Raw genomic sequence first — 27782 nt, 5'->3', positions numbered from 1 at the left:
GAACTCGAGCATCAGAAGTCAAACCCCCCAGTGCATCACATGATGTTATGGTGTGGAATACTGATAACCAAAAATCATAACACCATGACACCCATTGAGGTAATGCAGCGTCCCCAAGAGTACACAGGGAGGTCCTGGGAGACCTGCAGCAAACTGGGAAGCATCCAGGCCACACTGGGAATTTTCAGCTGGGCCAGTTCTGCAAAGATCCCATGCACATCAGCTTCATAGAGGAGACTCACACCAAGGGAGCCTTCCAAGAAAGGGAAAACTGCTGCAAAACACTATGGAAAGATCTGTTGGGAAAGGGAGGGAGGCCCTGGGAATGCCCCATCCCCAAAGGTATTCAAGGCCAGGCTGGATGTGGCTCTGGGCAGCCTAGTCATAGCAGAGGGGTTGAAACTACATGATCACTGTGGTCCTGTTCAACCCAGGCCGTCCTCTGATTCCAGGACCTCGTGTGCTCATGAAAATTACAGAGTGCAGATGGATTGGAAAAAGGGGAGGTGGGATTTGGGTGTAGGGTCCACAGCCCCAAGCTGGGTGCACCAAAGGCATTGTGACATTGCAGGGTGGAGCATGACATCAGTCTTTATTAAGTCATGCTGGCAGCCCCCCCCCAGCCCAGAGACATTGAGCAGTTGCTCAGTCCTGGTGGTCACTGCTGGAGCTCTGCTCACTGTGACAGCCATTTGTGCGTTGAGAGTGAACCATGGAAGGGAACGGGGTGAAGTTCAGCCTGACTCTCTTCCTGATCTTAGTTCCTTTCATGTCTTCAATTCCGGGCCGTTCCAGCGATCTCAGCTGGGTCTGGAATTGGAGCAAAAAGCTGCCCCTTCCTGAGGAGCAGCATCCCTTGAAGACCAAGAATCAGACCTTCAGTTGGCTCTGCTGGTTTGATCTAACCACCTGCCCCACCAAGATGGAGGACGGGAACAACAACCAGGTCCTTCACGAGGAGCAGCGTCCGGTTGAAACCAAGAGCCAGACCTCCAGCTGGCTCTGCTGGTTTGGAGTTACCACCTGCTCCACCAAGGTGGAGGATAGGAATGAAAACCAGGTTCTTCATGAAGAGAAGAGTCTGGTTGACACCAAGAGCCAGACCTCCAGCTGGCTCTGCTGGTTTGGAGTTACCACCTGCTCCACCAAGGTGGAGGACAGGAATGAAAACCAGGTTCTTCATGAAGAGAAGAGTCTGGTTGACACCAAGAGCCAGACCTCCAGCTGGCTCTGCTGGTTTGGAGTAACCACCTGCTCCAACAAGATGGAGGTCAGGAACAACAACCAGGTCCTTCGTGAGGAGAAGAGTCTGGTTGACACCAAGAGCCAGACCTGTCAGCCCTCCAGCTGGCTCTGCTGGTTTGGAGTAGCCACCTTCTCCAACAAGATGGAGGTCGGGAACCAAAACCAGGTCCATCGTGAGGAGAAGAGTCTGGTTGACGCCAAGAGCCAGACCTCCAGCTGGCTCTGCTGGTCTGGACTTACCACCTGCCCCACCAAAATGCAGGATGGGAACAAAAACCAGATCCATCACGAGGAGAAGAGTCCGACTGACACCAAGAGTCAGCCCTCCAGCTGGCTCTGCTGGTTTGGAGTAGCCACCTGCTCCAACAAGATGCAGGATGGGAACAACAACCAGGTCCTTCGTGAGGAGAAGAGTCCGGGTGACATCAAGAGTCAGCCCTCCAGCTGGCTCTGCTGGTTTGGACTGAAGACCTGTCCCTGGAATGGAGACAAGAAACTTGTGCATCCTGAGGAGAGGCTGCCCATTCATGCTGTGCGCCGTGCCTCCAACTGGCCCTTCTGGCTTGGCCTTTCTCCACACCCCAAATGGGTCCCATACAGGGTCAGCGAGTCTGTCCTTCCAAAGGGCCCAAAGCAACAGTCCCAGCACACTGAGCAAAAGGCCTTCAGCTTGCCGGACACCCTGCGTCACCTTTGGGACTTCCTTAAGCAGATGATCCGTCTCCTTAGAGATCGCTTAACAGACTACCGCGTTCTCCGTCTGCTTTACGTTATCTTCAAAACCGTGAGAAGACGGAGGCAACGTCAGCAAGTGGTACGCGGCTGAGATTCAACACGCATGCAGAGGACTGCGGGTGGGGAGCAGAGAACCACCAAGGTCTGGTCTGTGAACGCTTCTAAGGAAAACAGACCTCCAGAGGTCCATCAGTTCTCCCCAAAGACTTGCCTGGTTACGGGGCTGACACCCAGCTGGAGACCCCTATGCAAAACAGGGCCTGCCAGAAGTGCAGTGAGCCCACGGGCTGCCCTGAGCAGTCCTGTGAGGCTGGAAAAGTGGTGCAGGAATCAGAGTCCTGCAAAACGAGCCTGCATCCTTTTCTCTGTGCCCGTGCTGTGTCACTTCCAGGGAACAAACGGTCTCAGCTTCCATGGGAACAGAGAGCGATTTCCAGGAAGCACTTCTGTCCATCTGGCAGCCTGTGGGTCAAATGGCAACAGTCAGCTGGTGGGGCGGGACACGCCTCAGCCCACCAAAGGTTCCTGCGCTGAAGGCACTTCTGATGACAACAATGTCTTCTACTGGGTAGACACCAACCTCTCCCAGATCATCACCTCCATTTCCTAGCAGACGTGAAATGAATAAAATCATCATTGCTACAGCCTGTGTCGTTGTGGTGGCAGCGGGTCCGGGACAGCAGCAGCACTAAAGGCATTGGTGCAGGAGAGCGCTGCTGTGTGGGGTTTGGGGACACGTTCCTAGGGAGAGCAGAGGGTGCTGGGGTAGGGGGGGGAAAGAGGCATTGGTGGCTGTGAGGTACCCACAGACTGCCGTGCCTCTGGGGGAGAGAGAACATTTTGAACAGGAGCCCATGTCCCAGTGTCAACGGTTTACGGGCTGGTTCGGCCCGGTTCCGTGACCAGCGGGGCGGAGGGATCCGTGGATCCGCGCCCCCAGAAAAGGGAAACAGGGGACCCCAAAATAATTGAAAAGAGCGGCAATAATCTGAGGTGGAACAAACTAATTTTACTAAATATAGTATTAGCAAAGCTGAATGAGAGAGATAGAAAGTGTGCCTGAATGGTAGATAGGCCTCACCACAATGCTGAGGTGAGAAGTGCAGTCCAGTTGAGTGAATGAAGAAAAGCAGACGGCGAAGCACACCAGGCAAAGAAGAAGGAATCAGGTGACCTTGCACAGACTTGTATCTCCTCACTGACCACAAAGCCTCCTGGGGAAATGTAGTTCTTCTCCATCGGACAAACATTCGGAACTCGAGCATCAGAAGTCAAACCCCCCAGTGCATCACATGATGTTATGGTGTGGAATACTGATAACCAAAAATCATAACACCATGACACCCATTGAGGTAATGCAGCGTCCCCAAGAGTACACAGGGAGGTCCTGGGAGACCTGCAGCAAACTGGGAAGCATCCAGGCCACACTGGGAATTTTCAGCTGGGCCAGTTCTGCAAAGATCCCATGCACATCAGCTTCATAGAGGAGACTCACACCAAGGGAGCCTTCCAAGAAAGGGAAAACTGCTGCAAAACACTATGGAAAGATCTGTTGGGAAAGGGAGGGAGGCCCTGGGAATGCCCCATCCCCAAAGGTATTCAAGGCCAGGCTGGATGTGGCTCTGGGCAGCCTAGTCATAGCAGAGGGGTTGAAACTACATGATCACTGTGGTCCTGTTCAACCCAGGCCGTCCTCTGATTCCAGGACCTCGTGTGCTCATGAAAATTACAGAGTGCAGATGGATTGGAAAAAGGGGAGGTGGGATTTGGGTGTAGGGTCCACAGCCCCAAGCTGGGTGCACCAAAGGCATTGTGACATTGCAGGGTGGAGCATGACATCAGTCTTTATTAAGTCATGCTGGCAGCCCCCCCCCAGCCCAGAGACATTGAGCAGTTGCTCAGTCCTGGTGGTCACTGCTGGAGCTCTGCTCACTGTGACAGCCATTTGTGCGTTGAGAGTGAACCATGGAAGGGAACGGGGTGAAGTTCAGCCTGACTCTCTTCCTGATCTTAGTTCCTTTCATGTCTTCAATTCCGGGCCGTTCCAGCGATCTCAGCTGGGTCTGGAATTGGAGCAAAAAGCTGCCCCTTCCTGAGGAGCAGCATCCCTTGAAGACCAAGAATCAGACCTTCAGTTGGCTCTGCTGGTTTGATCTAACCACCTGCCCCACCAAGATGGAGGACGGGAACAACAACCAGGTCCTTCACGAGGAGCAGCGTCCGGTTGAAACCAAGAGCCAGACCTCCAGCTGGCTCTGCTGGTTTGGAGTTACCACCTGCTCCACCAAGGTGGAGGATAGGAATGAAAACCAGGTTCTTCATGAAGAGAAGAGTCTGGTTGACACCAAGAGCCAGACCTCCAGCTGGCTCTGCTGGTTTGGAGTTACCACCTGCTCCACCAAGGTGGAGGACAGGAATGAAAACCAGGTTCTTCATGAAGAGAAGAGTCTGGTTGACACCAAGAGCCAGACCTCCAGCTGGCTCTGCTGGTTTGGAGTAACCACCTGCTCCAACAAGATGGAGGTCAGGAACAACAACCAGGTCCTTCGTGAGGAGAAGAGTCTGGTTGACACCAAGAGCCAGACCTGTCAGCCCTCCAGCTGGCTCTGCTGGTTTGGAGTAGCCACCTTCTCCAACAAGATGGAGGTCGGGAACCAAAACCAGGTCCATCGTGAGGAGAAGAGTCTGGTTGACGCCAAGAGCCAGACCTCCAGCTGGCTCTGCTGGTCTGGACTTACCACCTGCCCCACCAAAATGCAGGATGGGAACAAAAACCAGATCCATCACGAGGAGAAGAGTCCGACTGACACCAAGAGTCAGCCCTCCAGCTGGCTCTGCTGGTTTGGAGTAGCCACCTGCTCCAACAAGATGCAGGATGGGAACAACAACCAGGTCCTTCGTGAGGAGAAGAGTCCGGGTGACATCAAGAGTCAGCCCTCCAGCTGGCTCTGCTGGTTTGGACTGAAGACCTGTCCCTGGAATGGAGACAAGAAACTTGTGCATCCTGAGGAGAGGCTGCCCATTCATGCTGTGCGCCGTGCCTCCAACTGGCCCTTCTGGCTTGGCCTTTCTCCACACCCCAAATGGGTCCCATACAGGGTCAGCGAGTCTGTCCTTCCAAAGGGCCCAAAGCAACAGTCCCAGCACACTGAGCAAAAGGCCTTCAGCTTGCCGGACACCCTGCGTCACCTTTGGGACTTCCTTAAGCAGATGATCCGTCTCCTTAGAGATCGCTTAACAGACTACCGCGTTCTCCGTCTGCTTTACGTTATCTTCAAAACCGTGAGAAGACGGAGGCAACGTCAGCAAGTGGTACGCGGCTGAGATTCAACACGCATGCAGAGGACTGCGGGTGGGGAGCAGAGAACCACCAAGGTCTGGTCTGTGAACGCTTCTAAGGAAAACAGACCTCCAGAGGTCCATCAGTTCTCCCCAAAGACTTGCCTGGTTACGGGGCTGACACCCAGCTGGAGACCCCTATGCAAAACAGGGCCTGCCAGAAGTGCAGTGAGCCCACGGGCTGCCCTGAGCAGTCCTGTGAGGCTGGAAAAGTGGTGCAGGAATCAGAGTCCTGCAAAACGAGCCTGCATCCTTTTCTCTGTGCCCGTGCTGTGTCACTTCCAGGGAACAAACGGTCTCAGCTTCCATGGGAACAGAGAGCGATTTCCAGGAAGCACTTCTGTCCATCTGGCAGCCTGTGGGTCAAATGGCAACAGTCAGCTGGTGGGGCGGGACACGCCTCAGCCCACCAAAGGTTCCTGCGCTGAAGGCACTTCTGATGACAACAATGTCTTCTACTGGGTAGACACCAACCTCTCCCAGATCATCACCTCCATTTCCTAGCAGACGTGAAATGAATAAAATCATCATTGCTACAGCCTGTGTCGTTGTGGTGGCAGCGGGTCCGGGACAGCAGCAGCACTAAAGGCATTGGTGCAGGAGAGCGCTGCTGTGTGGGGTTTGGGGACACGTTCCTAGGGAGAGCAGAGGGTGCTGGGGTAGGGGGGGGAAAGAGGCATTGGTGGCTGTGAGGTACCCACAGACTGCCGTGCCTCTGGGGGAGAGAGAACATTTTGAACAGGAGCCCATGTCCCAGTGTCAACGGTTTACGGGCTGGTTCGGCCCGGTTCCGTGACCAGCGGGGCGGAGGGATCCGTGGATCCGCGCCCCCAGAAAAGGGAAACAGGGGACCCCAAAATAATTGAAAAGAGCGGCAATAATCTGAGGTGGAACAAACTAATTTTACTAAATATAGTATTAGCAAAGCTGAATGAGAGAGATAGAAAGTGTGCCTGAATGGTAGATAGGCCTCACCACAATGCTGAGGTGAGAAGTGCAGTCCAGTTGAGTGAATGAAGAAAAGCAGACGGCGAAGCACACCAGGCAAAGAAGAAGGAATCAGGTGACCTTGCACAGACTTGTATCTCCTCACTGACCACAAAGCCTCCTGGGGAAATGTAGTTCTTCTCCATCGGACAAACATTCGGAACTCGAGCATCAGAAGTCAAACCCCCCAGTGCATCACATGATGTTATGGTGTGGAATACTGATAACCAAAAATCATAACACCATGACACCCATTGAGGTAATGCAGCGTCCCCAAGAGTACACAGGGAGGTCCTGGGAGACCTGCAGCAAACTGGGAAGCATCCAGGCCACACTGGGAATTTTCAGCTGGGCCAGTTCTGCAAAGATCCCATGCACATCAGCTTCATAGAGGAGACTCACACCAAGGGAGCCTTCCAAGAAAGGGAAAACTGCTGCAAAACACTATGGAAAGATCTGTTGGGAAAGGGAGGGAGGCCCTGGGAATGCCCCATCCCCAAAGGTATTCAAGGCCAGGCTGGATGTGGCTCTGGGCAGCCTAGTCATAGCAGAGGGGTTGAAACTACATGATCACTGTGGTCCTGTTCAACCCAGGCCGTCCTCTGATTCCAGGACCTCGTGTGCTCATGAAAATTACAGAGTGCAGATGGATTGGAAAAAGGGGAGGTGGGATTTGGGTGTAGGGTCCACAGCCCCAAGCTGGGTGCACCAAAGGCATTGTGACATTGCAGGGTGGAGCATGACATCAGTCTTTATTAAGTCATGCTGGCAGCCCCCCCCCAGCCCAGAGACATTGAGCAGTTGCTCAGTCCTGGTGGTCACTGCTGGAGCTCTGCTCACTGTGACAGCCATTTGTGCGTTGAGAGTGAACCATGGAAGGGAACGGGGTGAAGTTCAGCCTGACTCTCTTCCTGATCTTAGTTCCTTTCATGTCTTCAATTCCGGGCCGTTCCAGCGATCTCAGCTGGGTCTGGAATTGGAGCAAAAAGCTGCCCCTTCCTGAGGAGCAGCATCCCTTGAAGACCAAGAATCAGACCTTCAGTTGGCTCTGCTGGTTTGATCTAACCACCTGCCCCACCAAGATGGAGGACGGGAACAACAACCAGGTCCTTCACGAGGAGCAGCGTCCGGTTGAAACCAAGAGCCAGACCTCCAGCTGGCTCTGCTGGTTTGGAGTTACCACCTGCTCCACCAAGGTGGAGGATAGGAATGAAAACCAGGTTCTTCATGAAGAGAAGAGTCTGGTTGACACCAAGAGCCAGACCTCCAGCTGGCTCTGCTGGTTTGGAGTTACCACCTGCTCCACCAAGGTGGAGGACAGGAATGAAAACCAGGTTCTTCATGAAGAGAAGAGTCTGGTTGACACCAAGAGCCAGACCTCCAGCTGGCTCTGCTGGTTTGGAGTAACCACCTGCTCCAACAAGATGGAGGTCAGGAACAACAACCAGGTCCTTCGTGAGGAGAAGAGTCTGGTTGACACCAAGAGCCAGACCTGTCAGCCCTCCAGCTGGCTCTGCTGGTTTGGAGTAGCCACCTTCTCCAACAAGATGGAGGTCGGGAACCAAAACCAGGTCCATCGTGAGGAGAAGAGTCTGGTTGACGCCAAGAGCCAGACCTCCAGCTGGCTCTGCTGGTCTGGACTTACCACCTGCCCCACCAAAATGCAGGATGGGAACAAAAACCAGATCCATCACGAGGAGAAGAGTCCGACTGACACCAAGAGTCAGCCCTCCAGCTGGCTCTGCTGGTTTGGAGTAGCCACCTGCTCCAACAAGATGCAGGATGGGAACAACAACCAGGTCCTTCGTGAGGAGAAGAGTCCGGGTGACATCAAGAGTCAGCCCTCCAGCTGGCTCTGCTGGTTTGGACTGAAGACCTGTCCCTGGAATGGAGACAAGAAACTTGTGCATCCTGAGGAGAGGCTGCCCATTCATGCTGTGCGCCGTGCCTCCAACTGGCCCTTCTGGCTTGGCCTTTCTCCACACCCCAAATGGGTCCCATACAGGGTCAGCGAGTCTGTCCTTCCAAAGGGCCCAAAGCAACAGTCCCAGCACACTGAGCAAAAGGCCTTCAGCTTGCCGGACACCCTGCGTCACCTTTGGGACTTCCTTAAGCAGATGATCCGTCTCCTTAGAGATCGCTTAACAGACTACCGCGTTCTCCGTCTGCTTTACGTTATCTTCAAAACCGTGAGAAGACGGAGGCAACGTCAGCAAGTGGTACGCGGCTGAGATTCAACACGCATGCAGAGGACTGCGGGTGGGGAGCAGAGAACCACCAAGGTCTGGTCTGTGAACGCTTCTAAGGAAAACAGACCTCCAGAGGTCCATCAGTTCTCCCCAAAGACTTGCCTGGTTACGGGGCTGACACCCAGCTGGAGACCCCTATGCAAAACAGGGCCTGCCAGAAGTGCAGTGAGCCCACGGGCTGCCCTGAGCAGTCCTGTGAGGCTGGAAAAGTGGTGCAGGAATCAGAGTCCTGCAAAACGAGCCTGCATCCTTTTCTCTGTGCCCGTGCTGTGTCACTTCCAGGGAACAAACGGTCTCAGCTTCCATGGGAACAGAGAGCGATTTCCAGGAAGCACTTCTGTCCATCTGGCAGCCTGTGGGTCAAATGGCAACAGTCAGCTGGTGGGGCGGGACACGCCTCAGCCCACCAAAGGTTCCTGCGCTGAAGGCACTTCTGATGACAACAATGTCTTCTACTGGGTAGACACCAACCTCTCCCAGATCATCACCTCCATTTCCTAGCAGACGTGAAATGAATAAAATCATCATTGCTACAGCCTGTGTCGTTGTGGTGGCAGCGGGTCCGGGACAGCAGCAGCACTAAAGGCATTGGTGCAGGAGAGCGCTGCTGTGTGGGGTTTGGGGACACGTTCCTAGGGAGAGCAGAGGGTGCTGGGGTAGGGGGGGGAAAGAGGCATTGGTGGCTGTGAGGTACCCACAGACTGCCGTGCCTCTGGGGGAGAGAGAACATTTTGAACAGGAGCCCATGTCCCAGTGTCAACGGTTTACGGGCTGGTTCGGCCCGGTTCCGTGACCAGCGGGGCGGAGGGATCCGTGGATCCGCGCCCCCAGAAAAGGGAAACAGGGGACCCCAAAATAATTGAAAAGAGCGGCAATAATCTGAGGTGGAACAAACTAATTTTACTAAATATAGTATTAGCAAAGCTGAATGAGAGAGATAGAAAGTGTGCCTGAATGGTAGATAGGCCTCACCACAATGCTGAGGTGAGAAGTGCAGTCCAGTTGAGTGAATGAAGAAAAGCAGACGGCGAAGCACACCAGGCAAAGAAGAAGGAATCAGGTGACCTTGCACAGACTTGTATCTCCTCACTGACCACAAAGCCTCCTGGGGAAATGTAGTTCTTCTCCATCGGACAAACATTCGGAACTCGAGCATCAGAAGTCAAACCCCCCAGTGCATCACATGATGTTATGGTGTGGAATACTGATAACCAAAAATCATAACACCATGACACCCATTGAGGTAATGCAGCGTCCCCAAGAGTACACAGGGAGGTCCTGGGAGACCTGCAGCAAACTGGGAAGCATCCAGGCCACACTGGGAATTTTCAGCTGGGCCAGTTCTGCAAAGATCCCATGCACATCAGCTTCATAGAGGAGACTCACACCAAGGGAGCCTTCCAAGAAAGGGAAAACTGCTGCAAAACACTATGGAAAGATCTGTTGGGAAAGGGAGGGAGGCCCTGGGAATGCCCCATCCCCAAAGGTATTCAAGGCCAGGCTGGATGTGGCTCTGGGCAGCCTAGTCATAGCAGAGGGGTTGAAACTACATGATCACTGTGGTCCTGTTCAACCCAGGCCGTCCTCTGATTCCAGGACCTCGTGTGCTCATGAAAATTACAGAGTGCAGATGGATTGGAAAAAGGGGAGGTGGGATTTGGGTGTAGGGTCCACAGCCCCAAGCTGGGTGCACCAAAGGCATTGTGACATTGCAGGGTGGAGCATGACATCAGTCTTTATTAAGTCATGCTGGCAGCCCCCCCCCAGCCCAGAGACATTGAGCAGTTGCTCAGTCCTGGTGGTCACTGCTGGAGCTCTGCTCACTGTGACAGCCATTTGTGCGTTGAGAGTGAACCATGGAAGGGAACGGGGTGAAGTTCAGCCTGACTCTCTTCCTGATCTTAGTTCCTTTCATGTCTTCAATTCCGGGCCGTTCCAGCGATCTCAGCTGGGTCTGGAATTGGAGCAAAAAGCTGCCCCTTCCTGAGGAGCAGCATCCCTTGAAGACCAAGAATCAGACCTTCAGTTGGCTCTGCTGGTTTGATCTAACCACCTGCCCCACCAAGATGGAGGACGGGAACAACAACCAGGTCCTTCACGAGGAGCAGCGTCCGGTTGAAACCAAGAGCCAGACCTCCAGCTGGCTCTGCTGGTTTGGAGTTACCACCTGCTCCACCAAGGTGGAGGATAGGAATGAAAACCAGGTTCTTCATGAAGAGAAGAGTCTGGTTGACACCAAGAGCCAGACCTCCAGCTGGCTCTGCTGGTTTGGAGTTACCACCTGCTCCACCAAGGTGGAGGACAGGAATGAAAACCAGGTTCTTCATGAAGAGAAGAGTCTGGTTGACACCAAGAGCCAGACCTCCAGCTGGCTCTGCTGGTTTGGAGTAACCACCTGCTCCAACAAGATGGAGGTCAGGAACAACAACCAGGTCCTTCGTGAGGAGAAGAGTCTGGTTGACACCAAGAGCCAGACCTGTCAGCCCTCCAGCTGGCTCTGCTGGTTTGGAGTAGCCACCTTCTCCAACAAGATGGAGGTCGGGAACCAAAACCAGGTCCATCGTGAGGAGAAGAGTCTGGTTGACGCCAAGAGCCAGACCTCCAGCTGGCTCTGCTGGTCTGGACTTACCACCTGCCCCACCAAAATGCAGGATGGGAACAAAAACCAGATCCATCACGAGGAGAAGAGTCCGACTGACACCAAGAGTCAGCCCTCCAGCTGGCTCTGCTGGTTTGGAGTAGCCACCTGCTCCAACAAGATGCAGGATGGGAACAACAACCAGGTCCTTCGTGAGGAGAAGAGTCCGGGTGACATCAAGAGTCAGCCCTCCAGCTGGCTCTGCTGGTTTGGACTGAAGACCTGTCCCTGGAATGGAGACAAGAAACTTGTGCATCCTGAGGAGAGGCTGCCCATTCATGCTGTGCGCCGTGCCTCCAACTGGCCCTTCTGGCTTGGCCTTTCTCCACACCCCAAATGGGTCCCATACAGGGTCAGCGAGTCTGTCCTTCCAAAGGGCCCAAAGCAACAGTCCCAGCACACTGAGCAAAAGGCCTTCAGCTTGCCGGACACCCTGCGTCACCTTTGGGACTTCCTTAAGCAGATGATCCGTCTCCTTAGAGATCGCTTAACAGACTACCGCGTTCTCCGTCTGCTTTACGTTATCTTCAAAACCGTGAGAAGACGGAGGCAACGTCAGCAAGTGGTACGCGGCTGAGATTCAACACGCATGCAGAGGACTGCGGGTGGGGAGCAGAGAACCACCAAGGTCTGGTCTGTGAACGCTTCTAAGGAAAACAGACCTCCAGAGGTCCATCAGTTCTCCCCAAAGACTTGCCTGGTTACGGGGCTGACACCCAGCTGGAGACCCCTATGCAAAACAGGGCCTGCCAGAAGTGCAGTGAGCCCACGGGCTGCCCTGAGCAGTCCTGTGAGGCTGGAAAAGTGGTGCAGGAATCAGAGTCCTGCAAAACGAGCCTGCATCCTTTTCTCTGTGCCCGTGCTGTGTCACTTCCAGGGAACAAACGGTCTCAGCTTCCATGGGAACAGAGAGCGATTTCCAGGAAGCACTTCTGTCCATCTGGCAGCCTGTGGGTCAAATGGCAACAGTCAGCTGGTGGGGCGGGACACGCCTCAGCCCACCAAAGGTTCCTGCGCTGAAGGCACTTCTGATGACAACAATGTCTTCTACTGGGTAGACACCAACCTCTCCCAGATCATCACCTCCATTTCCTAGCAGACGTGAAATGAATAAAATCATCATTGCTACAGCCTGTGTCGTTGTGGTGGCAGCGGGTCCGGGACAGCAGCAGCACTAAAGGCATTGGTGCAGGAGAGCGCTGCTGTGTGGGGTTTGGGGACACGTTCCTAGGGAGAGCAGAGGGTGCTGGGGTAGGGGGGGGAAAGAGGCATTGGTGGCTGTGAGGTACCCACAGACTGCCGTGCCTCTGGGGGAGAGAGAACATTTTGAACAGGAGCCCATGTCTAAGTGAGGTAATGCAGCGTCCCTCAGAGTACACAGGGAGGTCCTGGGAGACCTGCTGCATACCATGAAGCATCCAGGCCACACTGGGAATTTTCAGCTGGACTAGTTATGCACAGATCCCATGCACACCAGCTTCATATAGGAGACTCACACCAAGGGAGCCTTCCAAGAAAGGCAAAACTGCTGCAAAACACTATGGAACGATCTGTTGGGAAAAGAAGGGAGGCCCTGAGGCATGGTTGCTCAGACTCCCTGGTCTGTTTCATTCCTCTGATTATTGTTGCCGACTGTTAGTCCTGGCCAGTAACCATGAAGTTGCTGTGAGAAGCCTGTGGGCTGTTGAGTGGGACTCTGCTGCTTTTTGTCACGTGGAACAAAAATTTAACAGAATATTGGTGGGAAGGCTCACGCTTTACTGCCATACCACCAACATCTGCCTCTGATGTCATGGCCTAACATAATAAAATAGGAGGCATTATTTTCAGAGCTGCCTGTACAGAATTTTGCAGACCCTCATGTTTGTTGTGATGTTCATACCCAGTAATTACAGATCATAGAAATGTTTGAGTTGGAAGGGACCCTGAAAGGCCACCTAGTCCAACTTTTCTGCAGTTAACAAGGGAAATAACAGCTAGATCTAATTACTCAGAGCATTGTCCAGTCTGAATCATATATTCAATGAATATGCATATTAAAAGAAATAGGAGACACTGTAGCAATAGCAAAATGAAAGAAGAACTCTAGAAATTTTAGATTTCCAATGAGGGCTGTTAAACTCATATCTCCAGTTTTGCTTTTCCAATATTTAATCATATTCAGATTACATCATTGTTCACTGTGAAAAGCCAGCCTTGGAGATCTTGGAAATATACCTCCGTTTACATGAGAACCAGTTATAATTCTTACAAAACTACAGGATATACTGTGACGCACAAGAACCACTGGGTTTTTGAGGAGAGGAGGAAGAAACCTGGTGTAGGGAACCTGCTTTAGTAGGGGGGTTGGACTCAATCTCTGGAGGTCCCTTCCAACCCCTACAATTCTAATGTGTGAAACTGCCATAGATGTGTTCGGGCAAAGTCAATCTCCAGCTGGGTCTGCTATTATTAAATTGATTATACATAGTCTTTTAAAGAAACTGAAGATATGAATGTAACTGAACAAACTACAATTTATTTATTTTGTATAGTTCAAATTAATGTTTTTGTAACTCTGAAAAAGTTTGGGGAATTTAACATTAACAGTCTAGTAAGGGGCAGTTAGTTAGTGGGCTGCCTGGGAAGCTCTGAAGTACTGAAGGCACTTGGCTCCAGCTAAAGCCATCTGGAATATTTCCATTTGTACTCCAATCTTAACAAGAAAGAAATGTCAGAGAGGGTAGGTAGAGTCATAAAATTTAAGGAGCCATCTGGAAAGCCCTAGGAAACATCTGAAGCCCCAGTTTTCTGTAGCTAGGACATACCAAAAGAACATAAGTGACAGGCATAGAAAAGAGCTAGAATCCCTCTGTTAAACACAAATACAAAAAAGTATATTTTTAATATATATTTTATCTGTAAATTTCATCTGGAAATGTATCTAAAAGCCTGAAGTTAAGTCACACTTATTGTGTCTTAGTTTTACCACAGAGCCATTCTAGTGTGGAGGACAAGACAAATCTTCATGGAATCAGCAAGCACTGCGTACAGAAATATGCTGGAAAGGATGGGGTGTGCAGGGCAAGGATGGCCTTCACACAGTGATAGGCACCCTGCCCATCCTGGGGTTGGGAGGCCAGGCCAGAGCTCCATGAAATGCAGTGCTCTTCTTGTGAGGAAGAAAGCATGACACCCTTAATAACTTGCATAAGTTTAGGTTAGCTCTGAAGTGATCAGGCATTTGGATTTAAAGATCTTTGTAAGTCCCTTCCAACTCAGATATTCTGTCCTACAGCAGATGTACAGCCCATGGCACCCATACATTAATGTTGTGCAACCCCTTGCACATCACACTGCTGCAAAGATGTGAAGAATTGTAGTTGACAGACATAGCTGATGCTAGCAGATCTGTGCTGTACAAAACATTCCAGCTCTCCTGGACCTGCCGAGCTAAAGCTGTGGTGGAAATGTCATGAAAAATGTCCAGATTGTGGAGTTTTTGCTGTGAAGTGGCTGTACAGTATCAGTTCAGGAACATAAACCTAGACTTCAGAGCATAGCAAAGGCAGAATGTTTCTTTTGCTATCTTCTTGCACCCAATGAGGCCCTCCTACCATATTCATATCTACAGATTTAAAGAAGTTTTAACTCCCGAAGAGTTGAAGATCAAGGTCTCTTCAGTCAGGTTGCCTTGTGAACTTACAGTCTAAAGAAAAAAAACAAACAACAGAAAACCTAATTGCTTATCTACTGTTGGAAGCTGATACATTTCCCTAAATTGAGTACAACTTCTCTGGCCGCTGGAGGGACAACATTGGAAACAATTTCCAAAGCCTTCCAGTGGAACATGGGCATTCTGCCATTTACACACAAATGAAGAAAACACACTCAAAACTCAGCAAATACAAACTCCAGGTTGACTGCCCATATTTTGTCTTTCCCAGCCACTGAAAGCAGCCAAGACCCATTTCAACCTGAGAAGTACAAAGCCCAGAAAGCAACACATGCTGCAACAGTTTGTTCATACTGAAAGATGCCAAGCACATCAATAACACACACATGTACAGTCACTATCCAACCCTCTGGGAACATGTGACCATTCTAGAACCAAGTGATATTAACTCCCTTTTGCTGAAGCAAAATTTCTTGCTTAAATTAGCACAGGCCAAAGGCCCTGTATACCAGATGACCCAAGCCAGGAGTGGACTTCCCTCTGGACACAAAATTCTGATCTTGCTAGAGGAGGTTCCCAAAGTGACCCAGCTTCTCCTCTGCTTGGTCAGATGCCTCCCAGTCAGAGTTAGATGGGAGATTGTAACAGCAGGGAAGTGAAGTAGTGTGTGCCTCCCTTGCTCAAGCAAGTGTCAGCATCCCAATTCTTTGAGGCACAGTTTTATTTGTTGTTAAGACAGAAAAATGCAAACAAACAAATAGCAAAAAAAAAAAAAAAAAAAACCAACACAACTCTTTGCAGGGTCAAAGTGACCTAGAGATATTGCCTATAACCTCAAGCCAGTGTAATCCCCAAATGAAGCTGCCTCTTGACCATAAATAACATTGCAGTAACTACTTTGGCAGAAAGGAGAGCTGATTTTGCTAAACCTGTGTGTTTAATCGCACCACTGGTCAGGTTCTTGTTTCAGCTCACTGCCATATACTCTTCTTTTTGAAGGAATGTCCAAGGCCGCGAGACATTGATGCACTAGCCAGTGTTGAACTTGGGCATCATTCAGAAGAGAACTGAACTTCTGTCCTGCCTCTACAAATATATAAAGCAGGGTGAATGTGCTGCAAGACCTGGGCTGGTCTTGGATGCAATATGATATAAAGAAAAATGAAGAACAATGGCAGAAACTCCCTGTCCTCAAAATAAGACAACATGCCACACCTCAGTAAAAGAGCACAGAATTCCAAAGTCTATTCCAAATATCTGTGGGAATGCAGTGAAACTGACTGCAATTGTAGTGATGCTATGAGCATGCCCAATCCAGCAAACTGCCTCTGGAACCCACTGTCATCTGCAGCTGCCAAACATTGCCAGCCACATCATTAGCAGTGGGCTGGAGCTGCCAGCAAGAGCAGCTGCCAGGACAAGTTATAGCTGCTGAACTATGAGCTTGCTGAGGACCAGTGGGTGCTTTAGAAGGCAAGACTTGCCCAAGGCAAGGCCTTCATGCCAATGGAGCTTCTCTTCCAGTCCAGAAGCACACCACCTCTTAGCAAAGAGCTGAATTCACACCCTTCATTTCATTCCCCTTTTCACATTTGCTCTATGGATAGCAAATTCAAAACAATTTTTTTCCCCACAAAGAAAAAAAACCAAACAAACAGTATCTCAAAATAACCCCCCAAAGAAAACAAAATGAATGCAGTAACCAAAGCAAAGTACTAACTCAGAGAAGGAAAATTGGCTTTAGCTCCATGAAACCAACTAACAGCCACTCCAGACCACCTATCCCACTGCAATTTTACAAAGAGCTTAGACAGCACAGATAGGATAAATAAGTTAGAAAGAAAAGAGCTAAAAGTGACAGAAGAAGCAGAAGCAGCTAAATTTGTTATTGGTCACTTAAACTGTTCCTTTGAGATTAACAAAAGAAAATACTTATTCAGTGGTTTCTTACTATCTTTCAAAAGTCAGTGATTTTAAATTATGTGTAAAAGGCTGCCCTGAAAAATTTACAGACTTGCCCACCAGGATGTCTAAATAATAAGTATCATTTGCTCTCTGTAGTGGTGCAGCAGGTAGCCACATCTCACTCCCTCAGAGAAGAAAGGAAACCCTGTTGTGCTAAGAACTATACAAAGAGATGGAAATGTCGGGCTTTGCTCTGGGAATTAAAGGAGGCTGAAAACAGATAAGAGAAAAGAAATGATGAGAAAACGTTGCTGGCAGAGGTCCCACAGTCAAAGCTTGCAGTTCACATGGGTTTTTATAGCCTTCAGATAAAGATAGGTTGCATCAGGAGCCCCAAAGACCCCCGAGTGTCTCATTGCGGTGATTTTAGATAGTTGCCCTAATGGAGGATGGAGGCCAGAATGCAGGAAGTCACACAAGCTGATAGCTGAAATTTTTAGAAGAAACTGAAGAAGCTAATCAGTAGTAGCAATTGATTTCAGTGCTGAAAGACAAGGAAGACATGTGATGATGACAAGATACGAGGCTAATAATTCTGAGGGTAAGTGTCTCTCATCAGACAGAGCAGAGGCAGGGAGAGCCTCTGGGTGACTGTAGGTCACAGGGTGGTCTGACCCCATCAGTGACTTAGGGTCAGCAGGACAGGACTGCAATCATAAAGACGTTAAAATACTCAAGTAAGACAAAAGGCTTTGAATCAGAGAGTAAGAAAAGCTAAATTAATGTAGAGTAACAAGTTGTCGAAATAGCCCAAGCTTGCAAAGCATAATAGAAATGCCCCTGCTGTATACATGTAAATGTGCTTTTCACTTTTTTTTTTTTTTTTTTAAACCTTAAGTGAATATCCCTTTGGAAGGAAAATTCATTGATTCACTAGCAGTTTGCTAGTAAGCAGCAGCCTGAGGTCCCTCCAACACCCTGCTTTCAATTTGGAAGGAGAGAAATGGTTTTAGGGTGCCTTTGGAGTACAAATACTTATTTCCCTGGAGTAGCTTCCAGGTAGCAAAGAAAACTTAATTCCCTATAAAATCCAACTTTAAGTGTCCAGCTTTAAATTAAAGGGCTGACATTCAGTTCTGTTGACCAGACACAAGTTGAAGAAAGGCATAAAATGTGCCTTTAGGCAACAAATTATGTTTACTAAAACCCCCCAGTGGAATCCACTACTGTGCAGAGTGGTCATGAAGTGGTGATACAATCACTGCTCAACACACATCTGATTGTGAGGGGAGAACAGTACTACAGCACTGATGATGAGCCCAAGGTGGTAATTCCTTTTCCAACTGCGAAACAATCTTTCAAAGGAAGCTACAGTGTTAAAAGAAAAAAAAGCACATCTCACTCTCTTTTCATCCCCTATTAGAGGAGATGAATCATAAAATCATCATAGAATCTTTTGAATTGGAAGAGACCCTACAAGGTCATATCGTCCAACATCCTGCAATGTACAGGGACATCTACCTCTCTCACTGAGCAACTGTTCCAATGCCTCACTACCTTAATTATAGGAAGAGGTTTTTTTTAATGTTCAATCTAAATCTCTTTGAGCTTGAAACTACTTCCCCTTTCGCTATCACGACAGACCCTACTAAAGAAACTGCCCCCTCCTTTCTTAGAGTGCCCCCTTTAGTTACCAGAGGCCACTCTCAGGTCTCCTGGAGCCTTCTCCAGGCTGAACAGCCCCTGCACTCAGTCTGTCCTCACAGAAGTGTTCCACCCCGTGGTTCAGTTTTGTGGCCCTCCTCAAGACACACTCCAGCAGGTTCATGCCTCTCTGACACTGAGGACTCCAGACCTAGACAAAATGGGTGTTGTGGGCTGTGAAAATGGGCATGAAGACAGCACTGAGATTTCCAGTTACAAGTCTGTAATGGTTTGAAGTGTCCTGAGAGCAGGAACAAGTAGCAGGTGCTGAGCTGGCATATTTCTCCTGCTTCCCACAGAGAAGCATTATTGTAGCTGCTGAAAGCAGCCTTTAAGTGGCCTCGCCTATGAAGCGGGAGATGCCAAAAGATATATATTTTGGAACTTAGGTAGTGACTCTTTCACAATGTGCCATTTGTGGATGATATACAGAGCAGCACACAGTTCAACTTGGTGAAAATATTAACTGGAGGTCTTAGTGCTTTGATTCATTGCTCTGGTGAGGTGTGAGGCTGAGCTGTGCAAGGCTGACAGGCAGCCTGCTGCCACCTGGCTGTCTGAGCAGGGCTGGGGAGTGAGGCGGATCTTTCACTATCTCACAGCACATGTTCAGTCAGTGGCACCTTGGCTTGCTACTGACCTGAACATGTGCTGTCCCCATCCTGAAGAAAAGGCTGATTGCTGATAGAATGATGGTAGATCTCCAAGGTCATCTGCAAAATGGGAGCAATTAGTAGCAAAGAGGGAGACATGTCAGCCTCAGGGTTATAGACTCAGCCATTGCAACAGCCCCTCTTGTGATAAAGGCTTAAAAGTTGCATCTGACTACAAAATAAGGATGACACAGGAATAGAAAATAAAAACTAAATACTGTATTAATGACAATTAAGCCTGATGCTAACCCTGCTTAAATTTGTACACCAGCATAACTTCCGATTGGAACTTTCATTGCTTCCTGGATTTTTTCATTTCTCTTACCTTGACTTTTGCCAGCCCGTCATTACAGGTCCTTTCTTTGTCCATTTATTCAGCAAAATCTTTATTAATTACAATGGTGTACTGTGAGAAGAAAAATCATCAGGGTCTGCTGCAGATCTTCAACCACTGGTTGAATCTGAAGTTATATGACAAGTTTAAGTGGACTCAGTTTCATATCTGAAGCTGAATCAGAAACAGGATTAGACCTTGACATCAAACTTCCCATGAAAAGAGAAATCTTTGTAAGGGAAAGAGCTTTCCCTTCAAGCTTGATAGCACTGCATTGTTTAACAGGAATGATACAACTGAATATTATTTGAATTGTTTGCATTGCATGAATGCAGGGGAATAATAAATGTTGAAGTATTGTTTTCCTTCCTGCCTCATTTGGCAAGGCCCTTTTCAATATGGAGCTGCTTCTTCCCTTGTGATTGCAAAGATACCTTTATCATAGATTAGTCATAAGGGGAGAAGAAAATTCAGAGTAGAATATGCCAGAACACCTGAAATAGCAAAGCAACATGGGGCAAAAAAACAATAAATATAAACTGAATATTATGATCTAGGGATACTTTGAGGATTGCTGGGTAAAATACTGAGTTAAATTTCTTCGCATATAACAAGTGCAGCATGCAATTCATCATTATTTTTGACAGTATATTCTGTAACGTGTGGGCATTTGCAGATGACCTGTGCTAAAAGCGGTGTGGGAATTGAGTTATGCTCCTTTCTAAGGAATGGAAACAACCTGGGCCCAAAGGGTGTCTCTGCTCTGAGCTCTCAGAAGGCTCCCAGCTCCCCTACAGAGATCAGAGTGGGTGCTTCAAAGCCTCCTCTCTGCTCCTTTGCAAGGGCATTAGCTGTGAAACTCTGCTGCTGGCAGTAGAAACAAAAAAGAGAAGACTGCCTGCACCACCATCCAGATCCCAACTACTTCAGAGTCTTTCATGCACCAATCGATCAGTCTCCAATCCAATAATTAGTCATGTTCTCTGATATAGCCATGAGGTTTTACCATGCGAGGCAATACTCATGGAGATAAAAGGAGTCTTTCCCATACACGTGAGTCAACAGAAGTATCACAAAGGCCAAAAGCTTTCCAACAGACTGACTGTACCGATCCCCCTGTGCAGAACCTTTCAGCCCCATGTGTGATCTGTAGGCAACATGTTAACATACAAGACCCTCAAAGGTGACTTATAGCTCCTTAAAATTTAAGGCAGGACTCTTGTGCTGCAGGATGTGAAGTATTGCAGACTGCCACCTGCTTGCCAACTCCCCTGAGGATCTGGGCTTCTTATGGGGTGAGGAGCATCCTGTGAGCACCCTGTCTGCATTGCTCTCATCTCTGCATTGATGAGAGAGCCTCAGCTCACAGCACTCAGCTCTTCCAGGAATTCAGCAGAAAAAAAAAATGGAAATGCAATAGAACTTCCCAACAAGAAAAGGAAATACATGTTACCACTGGAGAAAGCCTGTCTTCCAGTAGATCAAGAATTTGTGATTATTTCTCATCTTTCCAGGAGGAAGGAGATGAAATCATAACATGCAGATCAGGCTATTCAATTTTGTCCATAATACCATCTGCATTTGTGATCCACATATGTGCAGAATGTGAAATTTAAAAGTACTTTAATTTGGATGAACTTCATTTGGAACAAGGCAATGAACCTTATCAGAGATTTTCTTGTATGAGGCAATGTGAGGATTTGTATGGCTGAGCCCTGGAACACAGGCAATTTCAATATCTGCCCTCTCATTATTTTCTTTTTTTCCTCCCCCAACATAATGGTTTCCTACATTCAGCAGAAAGCAAGAGAATTTCTATCCATCAGCTTGGACATATGCTTCAGTTGCTGGGGATTTGTATAACTGATGATTAACCCTTGAACTACCCTAGCAGTGCATCTGGACTTTTAAGTGAACAGGGTCCATTTCTATCTGATAGCAATCAGCCAGCTATTCATATTACTGTTTTTCCAAAGGTGACGGCTAAATTGAAAATCCAAACCTGTGATTCAGCAGGAGGGCAGGTCAGAAATGTACACAAAGAATTTACCCTGAGCATCCTCTGCTTGCCCTACTCCATGCTGTGCCTTCCCTCCCTTCTCTCCTCCACCCGTCACCAGTTTTCTTTCACAGTTTGCTTCCCCTCCTGCTTACTCCTCCTTCTGTCCTCACTCACTGTATCTTGCAGATTTATATAAGGAAAATTTATTTTGCACATAAAAAGTTGTGGGCTTTCCAAGATGAGACCTGGAGTAATGAAAATCCAATATATTTGTCTGAGATGTTAATGGTGAAAGACCAGCTATCATTGGCAAAACCCCAAACCAATCCAGCTGCCCACCAAAGCATGAACAAATGCAGTCCAAATGTCTCCAAAACCACTAAGAACTGTTGACTTACCATAACACAAGCTCCAGTGAGTTTTTTCTGAGTGGGGTAAAGGAGGTGGACCAGCCTCTCCCCTGCTTACTGCATCCTAACCAAGAGCCAGATCTTTGTGCTGCCACAGCCAGCAGGAACCCTGCCATTCATTTCCCCAGCAAAGCCCTGGATGTGAGCCCATTTTCTTGGCAGCTGATTTTTGAAAGAAATATTCAAACCCAAATCTCTTCTATCCTGAGCTTCAGGATGGCGAAAAAAAAAAAATAATAGAGTTTCAGGTCTTTGATTAATGTCTTCAAAACAATTTCTCTCATCTTTTGTGGCTTCTTGAAGCACATGTGCCGTTCTGCACTAGATCCCCAAAAATGAATGCTTTGGCATTAGACTACCATAGCCATCACTTCGCCGGGTTTTTGCATAGCACAGTGTGACACAAACCACAGACATGATGACTGGCAGCAGCGAGGAGAGCTGTGTATTGCATAAGTGAGTGCCTCGCAATGAGGAAAGTAAAGGCAGCCCTGTCCAGTCTTACCTTTTCTCAATCATTTTATATAGGTTTTAATCTTCAACATTTCTCCCACCCCCCCTTTCCCCCCTACACACACACTTCCCTCATACTCATGGTTTCCAGCAGCAGTTAGCTCTGTAAGACGGCATCTGATTGCTCAATTACTCTTCAGATAGCAGAGGCACCTTTCCAAATAATGTAAGAGCCCTAGAGGATAATCCAGAGAAAAGGATGAAAGGTGGGAAACAGATAGAAGGACTTGAATGATGGTGAAGGAGAGGAACCTCTCCAGGACCACTGCGACTTTTGAACAGTTGACTTGTCCTTCACGGGACATTTTGGTGTCTAGAAAGCAGGGCGTGGAATGGATTCTTGAAGCTTTGCTTTTGCTGCAACTTCAGCAGAAAAGCAATCAGGGTTGGAAATGCTCCCCCCCCTCCCCCCCAAAGATACAGCTGGTAGATTCATTGAGAAATAACTTCAGAACCAGATCCTCCCTGCTGGAGAATGCATTTGTTGTCCACAGAACCTGAGGCATGACACAGCCTCAAAATATGTTCCTCTCACTTCATACGAGGGGGAGCTGAAATGGAGACACAGCATTGAGCCCAGCACTGTGGGCAGGGTTGACAGCAGCATGTGCTGCCCAAGTACAGGAACCATCCCAGCCTTGGTTGATGCAGGTATTTCTCAATATAAACACATCTCCAAACAAAGTAGTAATGATGATCCATTGAAACATATTCTCCTTCCCCATCCATATGAATGAAAGTAGGCATATGTTGTATAATTAACATGTTCTTTGCCCTTCTCTCCCACACAGTAAATTCTTTATCTCAGATGCTAGTCGCGCTGTCATTTTTTTATGACCTAAGGTCTTTCCTTAAAATCTTGGCAATGAAACTGTTAGAGCAACTGTCCCACTATAAATAGTTCAGTTTCATTAAGACTTACCAACAGAAATGCAACTGCTGTCTCTCTCACTAAATTACAGCCCCAGCAGCTTGCCTCCAATGCAGCACAGCCTTCATTACCCCACTTTGGGGACTTCTTTTTCCCTTTAATTGCTCACACACTATTTCCCTCATATCATTACAACTCCTTACCACAAAATCCTTCACAGCTAGATTTAAACAAGCTCCTCAGTCTGGGAATATCAGCTATACTTTATTCACTGCTTCTGCATCACCAAAGGGATTCATGGGATTTCTATTCTCTAAATCTTGAACTCTTTTGGAAAACTTAACCATTTGCTTGGCTTTATCACAAAATTCTTGCTTTCTTCTTTCGAGAAGATATTGCTAGGTTCTCTTCTCATCCTGCTGCTTCCCTGAAATGATTTAGAACAGTACTGCACTAGCCCAAATCCAGAACAAATAGATCTCAATGCACTCTGCTTCAGGAGAGCTAGTAAGTGAGCAGAGAGCACAGCATGATCAGAAAATAAGAAAATGTGATCTATGAGAGAAAGGGTGAAAAATGAGATGTTCATTACTGAGAGAAAGAGGCTGAGGGAACAAGACAGTACTCAGGTAGAATTTATAGTAGAGAAGAGTCGATTGAATGACTTGTGGAAAAGGAAATCAGATGAAAATAAGAAAACCATATTGACAAACCCTAAAAATGTAGTGAAGCATTGGAATTATTACCAAACTCCTCTAGTTGATACCTTTAAAAACAGAAACTCTGAAACATCTGTAAGGCACAACAGAACCACAGCTGATCCCACTCAGAAGAGAGGAGTATTATCTTTGGAAGTTCTTCTGAGTCCCTTTGCTATGATTCAGTCTATCTCCACCTCACCAAAAACACTGAAACACTGTTTTAGTAAAAAAGCAGAAGTTGAGTGCTGGTTACAGAGAGACAGGAAAGCAAGTAAGCAGCAGTATCAACAGACATACTACCTCTGTGAATCTTAATGGTTAGAACTGCATTATTTTGAAAGAATAAATAAAAATAAGTGCTACCTGTTTTCATTTGTTAAAAGGATCTCAAAACTAAAAAAAAAAAGAAACAAAAACAAAAAACAAACAAAAAAAACCACCACAAACACATTAAAGCACATTTTACATTAAGTTTAACAAATCACAATGAAAAAAATGCTCACTGCAAGATAGTGTGACACACACATCTTGTGAAATGGGGGTCATTCCAGAAAAATGAATCATGTTACCAGAATAAGGGAAACCTACAAAATGTACTTACAAAGACAGTTCTCTGAAGTGCCCAGTTTTACCCCTCTGCATCTTCCTTTCAAGAAGGGCAGTCAGTTACGCACCTTGCGCTGAAGCTGATGAAGGGGCCTCCTTTCCAGAGGCCAGGAAAGGCAGTAGGGGCAGATATGGGATGCACAGCACTCACAGCAGCCCAGGGAGATTTAGGGCTCCCTATCTGCGTCCCAATGGAAAACCAATGGCACGGACCCAGTTGTTAAAAACCTCTGGAATTTAACTACTAAGATTTTCAGGAACACTGATATTTTAGGGGAAAACTGTTACTAAAATGGCACTGAAGATTTCAACATTGAGCCTGTGCAGCATACAAATAAGCAAATTGCTCTTTCTCACCTCCAGGCACTAAACTGACTGCACATTCAGCCTCTGATCTGAAAACTAGTTTTCTTCTGCAACTTCACAGGCACCAATAAGACAAGCTTTGTCCACCCAAGTCTGTAGACATCTTTCAGAATGGCAGACAACTGGAAACTGGGACCTGAGTCTTTTCTTAGCTACACAAGCAGGCTCTGGGATGGCATGAGCAAATAGTTCTAACATAAATAGGTTTCCTTTCAACACACAAATAAAGAAATAGATTCACTTTGTTTTATCCTACCAATGTTAATTTGGCAGCTCTAGCACAAAAAGCTTATTTTTGTCACTAAAATAAGATCCCACCAAGTTCTTGCAGAGAGAACATCAAAGATTAAAGCAATTTCAGAATCACTTTTCAGACTGAGACAGGTGGAAGTGAAAAGACACACATTATGTTAATAGTAAAAGAGAGCTGAAAGATGAGAGGCTTCAACAGAATGTTAGTTAAGAAAGGAGAGAGGAATTTATAGATTTCATTAATGGAAAGTGGGAAAGCAACCATCACTGTAAAAGTGGCTTAAAATAAAGGAGCAATAAGAATGAAAGATGGCCGAGCACTATTTCTCAGCTACAGAGAGAGGTGAAAGGCAGGGCACTGGCCAGTGCAGGGCAGCAGCTGGCTCACAGGCACATGGTTTAGTCAAGCAGAAACAGGACAGGGCCAAAGCAGATCTGTGGCTACCAGGCTACAGCCTAAATCCCTCACAGCAACCAGAGAGCAGGTGCATAACAGGAACCACCAGAGCTCTTTAAACAGCCATAGAAATTCTCAGCGTAACAGGCACTTACATAAGGAAGTTATTTCAGCCAATTTCCCAGGCTTCATTTCAAACCTCATCAGGGTTACAGGTTTGTGGGAAGTTTGAGTACAATTCAGTGACTAGTGAATTCCTCTTCCATCTCCTCTACCTTTCTCTTTCAGCAGGATAGTAGGTACCTTTCAACCTTGCTGCTACAGGTGTCTATACCCCACCCCAAACCATCCTCCCCCAAAACAGCCAGGCAGAGACTGGTTCTCTCACACATACAAAACTGAGAAAGAGCTTTGACAGAAATAAGCACAGATCCCCAGGCGTCTAATCCTACTGTGGATTATCATTTCTTTCTCTTACATTCAGGCCTTAAAATATCAACAAAAAATAACCATGTCATAAGTTACAAAACCCCAAGAATAAACATATTATGGAACCTCATTTCTCCTTACACCCAAAGTCTGTGAAAAATCAGTCACAAAAAAGGTCTTTCTATAACATCCCTTTCATTGAGGCATACTAGAAACGCAAAGCAATTGTACAATACCTTCAGTAGGCAAAGAGATCCCACTGTCTTTCTCCATGGGCCACCACTAGGAATGCTTGCAGTGGCCAGCAGCAGATAAATAGCATAAACAAGACCTTCAGGTGATGCTCATTAATCAAGACCTTGAAAAACATCAGAAGCTGAGGATCTGAGGGGTAGAAAGTTCCCAGTGCTTATCTTTTTAGTTAATTTGGTAATTAGCTTCTACTGCTTGTGCTTTGTGTTCAACTTAAAAAAAAAAAAAAAAAAAAAAAAAAAACTGCAAAGAAACACACTTTAATCAATGAGGTTGAAGATAATGAAGCTACTCTGTATCTCATTTCCCTACATGTGTCTGTATGTTAGAATTGCAGTAGAATTTCTCCAATACATGCATTGCCTAGGGAGCCTTGCTCAGTTTTTTTTTATTATTGTTTTTGAAAATGCATAGTAGAGAAATGCTCTATAAATAATACACCATTTAATTTACATCTGCAATAATAATTCCATCTCTGCCTGGACTGGGCATCAGCTGTATAGGTTCCTTTAAACTGTGACCAGAGAGCACCCTTTCCTGGGATTACCCTAAGGTTTTACTAGCACAACATCACCTCAGTCACCAACATCGCTTCTTAAATATATTTAGAATTTCATTTCCTTGCTGCTCCATCTTCCCAGTGAAGAAGATGGCAAAAGAAGGCAAATGTCCTGCTAAAACCTTGATGGTTTACATATCCCTTTTTTCCTAATCCAGTTCTTCTCTAAACCATAGGGATGATCCTACTATTTTGACACACCTATTGTGTGATAATGATCTTACCCTCACATGCCTGCAAATCAGATATTGTTTCATTAGTACAATTCCTAGCACTGTAATAAGATGTTGTTCATACAGCTTATTCTTTTTGCAGACTGTGATTTGTGATTTCTGCTCCCACAAAGGGGTACAGTGCTTAATGGATAAAGAAACATGACATCTGGGTCTGTGGTGTATTCAGACGACAACTTGAGACAGCCAGGCAATGCTCCACCTGCAATTGCTCTATATCCTCTAACTAAAATTCAAGTTATCTAGCTGCGATTAATACCAAAGACATTAAATTAATTAATAAAATAAGTATAGAATACACATATATGCACGATTATAGACTATATAGAGGTAAATACTACAAGCATATGTATGTGTATGTATCTGTATACATATATAAATAACTGTCTGCATATACTGCTGGCAACCTACTGCAAATGTGCAGGCTTCATCAGTCTGGATGAAGACCCTAAACACATTCCCATCAAGGCAAAAAGGAATTTGTTTAGGAGACTCTTGATCTGAGTCTCAGTCACAACAACAACAAAAAAAAGAACGACTTCATTAGCTAATTCAAGTTTGAAGATAAATTGCTGAAAACGTCCAAGCTGTAAGAGGAGGAACTCTATCCATTGTCAATACAAAAAGGCAAGCCATCTGCATGCTACCTGCACAGGATTCTTTTGAAAAACTACACTTTACTGCAGGTTACCATGGCTCCTGATCTAGCATCACACATGGTAAATATGTTTGTGGTGTTTTTCCAAA

The 27782-nt window shown here is 47.2% G+C and overlaps 1 protein-coding gene and 1 long non-coding RNA gene across 7 annotated transcripts; both read right to left on the bottom strand.

The window, feature by feature from the left end:
- Positions 1 to 310: 310 nt before the first annotated feature.
- LOC128083958 (uncharacterized) lies at positions 311 to 11473 on the bottom strand. 6 transcript variants are annotated; one of them, XM_052689617.1, is made up of 6 exons: positions 11188 to 11473; positions 10690 to 10836; positions 7571 to 7798; positions 4338 to 4565; positions 1138 to 1332; positions 311 to 1023 (listed from the first exon to the last, which is right to left on the bottom strand). In XM_052689617.1, exons 1-6 carry the CDS (start codon positions 11471 to 11473, stop codon positions 902 to 904), a joined length of 1206 nt encoding a protein of 401 aa, XP_052545577.1. In that variant the 3' UTR covers positions 311 to 901. The 6 variants fall into 6 exon arrangements, with proteins under 6 accessions (XP_052545577.1, XP_052545596.1, XP_052545626.1 ...); XM_052689636.1 differs by lacking the exon at positions 1138 to 1332 and having other exon boundaries at positions 4371 to 4565; XM_052689626.1 differs by lacking the exons at positions 311 to 1023; positions 1138 to 1332 and adding an exon at positions 3544 to 4256 and having other exon boundaries at positions 4371 to 4565.
- A 586-nt stretch (positions 11474 to 12059) lies between these two features.
- LOC128083978 (uncharacterized) lies at positions 12060 to 26261 on the bottom strand. Its single transcript, XR_008208285.1, has 3 exons — positions 26228 to 26261; positions 19098 to 19170; positions 12060 to 12285 (listed from the first exon to the last, which is right to left on the bottom strand). It is a non-coding gene; the product is annotated as an uncharacterized LOC128083978 (long non-coding RNA).
- Between the last annotated feature and the right edge of the window lie 1521 nt (positions 26262 to 27782).

Source organism: Tympanuchus pallidicinctus, unplaced genomic scaffold, assembly GCF_026119805.1.
Source record: "Tympanuchus pallidicinctus isolate F22 unplaced genomic scaffold, pur_lepc_1.0 scaffold1, whole genome shotgun sequence".
Lineage (NCBI taxonomy): Eukaryota > Metazoa > Chordata > Aves > Galliformes > Phasianidae > Tympanuchus > Tympanuchus pallidicinctus.
The sequence above is the reverse complement of the archived record's forward strand: the minus strand, read 5'-3'. Positions and strand labels throughout refer to the sequence as shown.

Coding starts and splice junctions, on each gene's coding strand:
- LOC128083958 (XM_052689617.1), bottom strand. CDS start 11,473: ATGAATGGGCAGCCTCTCCTCAGGATGCACAAGTTTCTTGTCTCCATT. Junction 7,799..10,689: donor ACCAGCAGAGCCAGCTGGAG/GTCTGGCTCTTG, acceptor GAGGGCTGACAG/GTCTGGCTCTTGGTGTCAAC. Junction 1,024..1,137: donor CCTCCACCTTGGTGGAGCAG/GTGGTAACTCCA, acceptor TTGGTGGAGCAG/GTGGTAACTCCAAACCAGCA.